General features: G+C 32.3%; 1 protein-coding gene across 1 annotated transcript; it reads left to right on the top strand.

Moving 5' to 3' along the window:
* Nucleotides 1-1,419: 1,419 nt before the first annotated feature.
* Nucleotides 1,420-2,383, top strand: LOC112789399 (glyoxylase I 4). The gene is made up of 2 exons (XM_025831267.2): nt 1,420-1,777; nt 1,902-2,383. The coding sequence occupies exons 1-2, from the start codon at nt 1,439-1,441 to the stop codon at nt 2,154-2,156; spliced, it is 594 nt and encodes a 197-aa protein (XP_025687052.1). The 5' UTR covers nt 1,420-1,438; the 3' UTR covers nt 2,157-2,383.
* The last annotated feature ends 929 nt before the right edge of the window (nt 2,384-3,312 follow it).

Raw genomic sequence — 3,312 nt, 5'->3', positions numbered from 1 at the left:
AGGGATTAAAGTTAGTTCCTTCTAATGGAGAAGAGAGAGATTTATTGAGTTCCTATTTATTGGTTATGACGCAAAATCTGGTGTGGAGTCACTTTTTATGACAAGTGGGCCATAAATAGGGATTGAGATGAGTTCCCTACTGGAGATGGTCTTATTCTTAACATGCATTGTTGAAATGAGTTTAGAAATATATATTATTATTTATTAAAACAAAAAATATTTTAAATATTTTATATAATTAAAAGAAGATATTAAAAATAGTTCAAAAATTATTTTATATTTTAATATCAATAAAATATTAAAATATCATTGTAATGTATCTAAAAAATATTTTATATTTTATATATATGTTGTATCTTCATGTCTTATAAGAATTTAAAATCAACATGTTATGTCGTATTCCATATTTATGTCAGTATCCGTATATCATAGACTAACTCACCTAATTAACAAAATATATTTGTAATAAAAATTTGTATTATATACAAAATTTTTTATATTATACTACAAAAAATTTTTATATTATATTCATAATTTTTTGTATTTTTCAATAAAAATTCTTGTACCGCAAAAAACATAGAAAAAATATAATGTACACATATTTTTTTTTAAACTTACACCGATGTAATTAAATTTAATAAAAATATTTATATATAACATGACTAAAATATTTAATAATTAATTTAATAACTAATAACGTACAGATCATATTTTTGTTAGTCAACTGCGAGTTGGATTAATCCGGCAGTGTTGGACCGTTGGCTGGTATAACACACCTTAGTGCCATATGTAGTTGGGCAGTTGCCATAATTACTAGCGTAATTTGCAATTTAAGGTACGTTTGATTAGCATCAAACACTTTTTCTTCAATAATTTTTTTCCCCCGAAACTCTCTTGACATAACACTAATAATGGGAAAGCATAAAGTTGTAAGATGCAACAAATCTTCTATGAAAAAAAAACTAATATTTTATTACTAGAGTGAGGAGATTACTAGTAGTGAAGAATTTGTGTAGTTATTATACTATTATTAGAGTTGTCAAAATAGTTGGATAAGAATAGTGATGACACACATTGATCACACATTCAATATATTCTATGCTGTATTAGTATTTGGCATTATTGGAGACACTATCTTGGGAAATGGGAACAGTAGCACCGCCTGCCACAGAAGAGGCGCGGACAGAAACTAGTTTATTTGTCTCTCTGTTTTGTTACGTTGTTATGTGTGTAAGTTCAATTCTCAAATAACAACTATAACCTTATCCCTGTTCCCGCATGCATATTCAAACACGTACAACCTTCCCTCTTTCAACTTCCCTCCACGTGTCGTCTCTTCACAACAATGCATACATGCATGCTTACACATCTACTTTACATCTATATCTATAAAATAGCTACTCATTTCACATCAATCACATTAACTAATGTTACAATAATGCAAAATCAACAAGAGGAGGAAAAAATCAAAAGATATAATAATAATAACAAGGATGATGAAAAAGCAGAAGATGAAGGGCATGATAAGGAGACAGCAGCTCCGTTATTAGCATTGAACCATGTTTCGAGGCTCTGTAGAAACGTGAAGGAGTCCATAGAGTTCTACACAAAAGTGCTGGGGTTTGTTCCCATTGAGAGGCCTCAGGTTCTGGACTTCGAAGGTGCATGGTTGTTCAACTATGGAGTTGGTATCCACTTGGTTCAATCCAACCACGAAGATCGATTGCCTTCTGATCCTCAACACTTGGATCCTCAGGACAATCATATATCTTTTCAGGTATATATATCAATTACCTATTAGTACTCATGCAGCACTTTAATTTGTTTTTTTTTTAAGGAAAAAACATCAAGGAAAGAACGTTAATTGAATTTCTTGTATTGTTGGTTGTATATATTATTAGTGTGAAGATATGGAAGAAATGGAGAGAAAATTGAAGGAGATGAATATCAAGTACAAGAAAGGGACGCTGGAAACAGAAGAAGGAATAGCAATAGATCAACTTTTCTTCAAGGACCCAGATGGGTTCATGGTTGAAATTTGCAATTGTGAGAATCTCAAACTGGTCCCTACTGATTCACCAGGTAAGATTAAGTTGCCAATGGATCGTCACACCCCACCCGTGGAGACCAATCGTAATAATGATGCTGCAGATTGATGAGTTCCCCAAATTTCACAAGTTTTGAGGGAAAGTTATTATCGCATGTGCACCCAAAGAGTGTATGATAGGAGTACATTCTTCATTTGTAACCGTGTTTAGTATATATAGAAATAGCAAGAGTAATAGTGTGCACTTTTAAGAATTCTGTGTTATGATTAATATGGATTGTTCTTGATATGTAAAGAAACAATACTAATAAAGCCACCTCTCTGAATGATTGAATATGTGCTTTGTTTTTGCTCTATTCAACTAGTAATGATTTGAATAGCTTCATGCAGTGCAAAGGTGTTCAATTTTGTTATTGTTGAATTTCGTCTTTGTTGATTGATGATTGTGTTTAGTCCTTCTTATATTAAAGAGTAAAGTTAGGTGGTGATTTTTTTGTGTCAGAGGTGCTTAAAATACTTTTATGTGTTCTCAAATTAGTGAGAAATACTTATGTGAAATAAATTAGCGAATATTTTAATGTGTTCTCAAATTAGTGAGAAATACTTATGTGAAATAAATTAGCGACGGATGCATTTCCGGTTTCCGGTAGTAATTCCTGAGATTTAAGTACGGTACGGTTTTCGGTAGTAATTCCTGAGATTTAAGTAAGTAAATATTTGATGTAGTTTTCAATATTTGGATTTTTCTATTCTAATCATTCAGATAGAGTTTCAAGTAGTCATGATACTCCTGAACATATTTTTCCTAAATATATTTTTGGTGATAGGTTATTACCGATACTTAGTCTTCAATATTTAGATTTTTCTATTGTAATCATTGATAGAGTTTTCGAGTACTCATAAGTACTCATAATGGTCCCGGATGAGTTATTACCTGAGTACTCATAATGGTTCCGGATGAGTCATTCATACGCTCAACCTCTACCACAACAGGTTCACCAATTGGGTGGTCCAACACCACCAATATTAACGCTACTCTTCCTTCTTCCCAAACATTAAAATCCTTGACTTCTCTCCCAACCATTTAAGGACACTCCTCTCTTCAGGCTTCAGCAACCTCACCAACCTTCAATACCTTGACTTTATCAAACAATAACCTCACCGGAACTTTTCCTTCCGATTTTCCTCCACTTCCTAAACATCTTCTTTAACTGCTTCAACTCAACATTAGCCTCAACATCTCCTTCACCTACACCACCACTACC

This window comes from Arachis hypogaea, chromosome 3 (genome assembly GCF_003086295.3).
Source record: "Arachis hypogaea cultivar Tifrunner chromosome 3, arahy.Tifrunner.gnm2.J5K5, whole genome shotgun sequence".
NCBI lineage: Eukaryota > Viridiplantae > Streptophyta > Magnoliopsida > Fabales > Fabaceae > Arachis > Arachis hypogaea.
The sequence above is the reverse complement of the archived record's forward strand: the minus strand, read 5'-3'. Positions and strand labels throughout refer to the sequence as shown.

What these genes read in the sequence shown, in the direction of transcription:
- LOC112789399 (XM_025831267.2), top strand. Translation starts at nt 1,439, where the DNA reads ATGCAAAATCAACAAGAGGAGGAAAAAATCAAAAGATATAATAATAAT. An exon ending in ACAATCATATATCTTTTCAG is followed by an intron (nt 1,778 to 1,901) that starts GTATATATATCA and finishes ATATATTATTAG; the next exon opens with TGTGAAGATATGGAAGAAAT.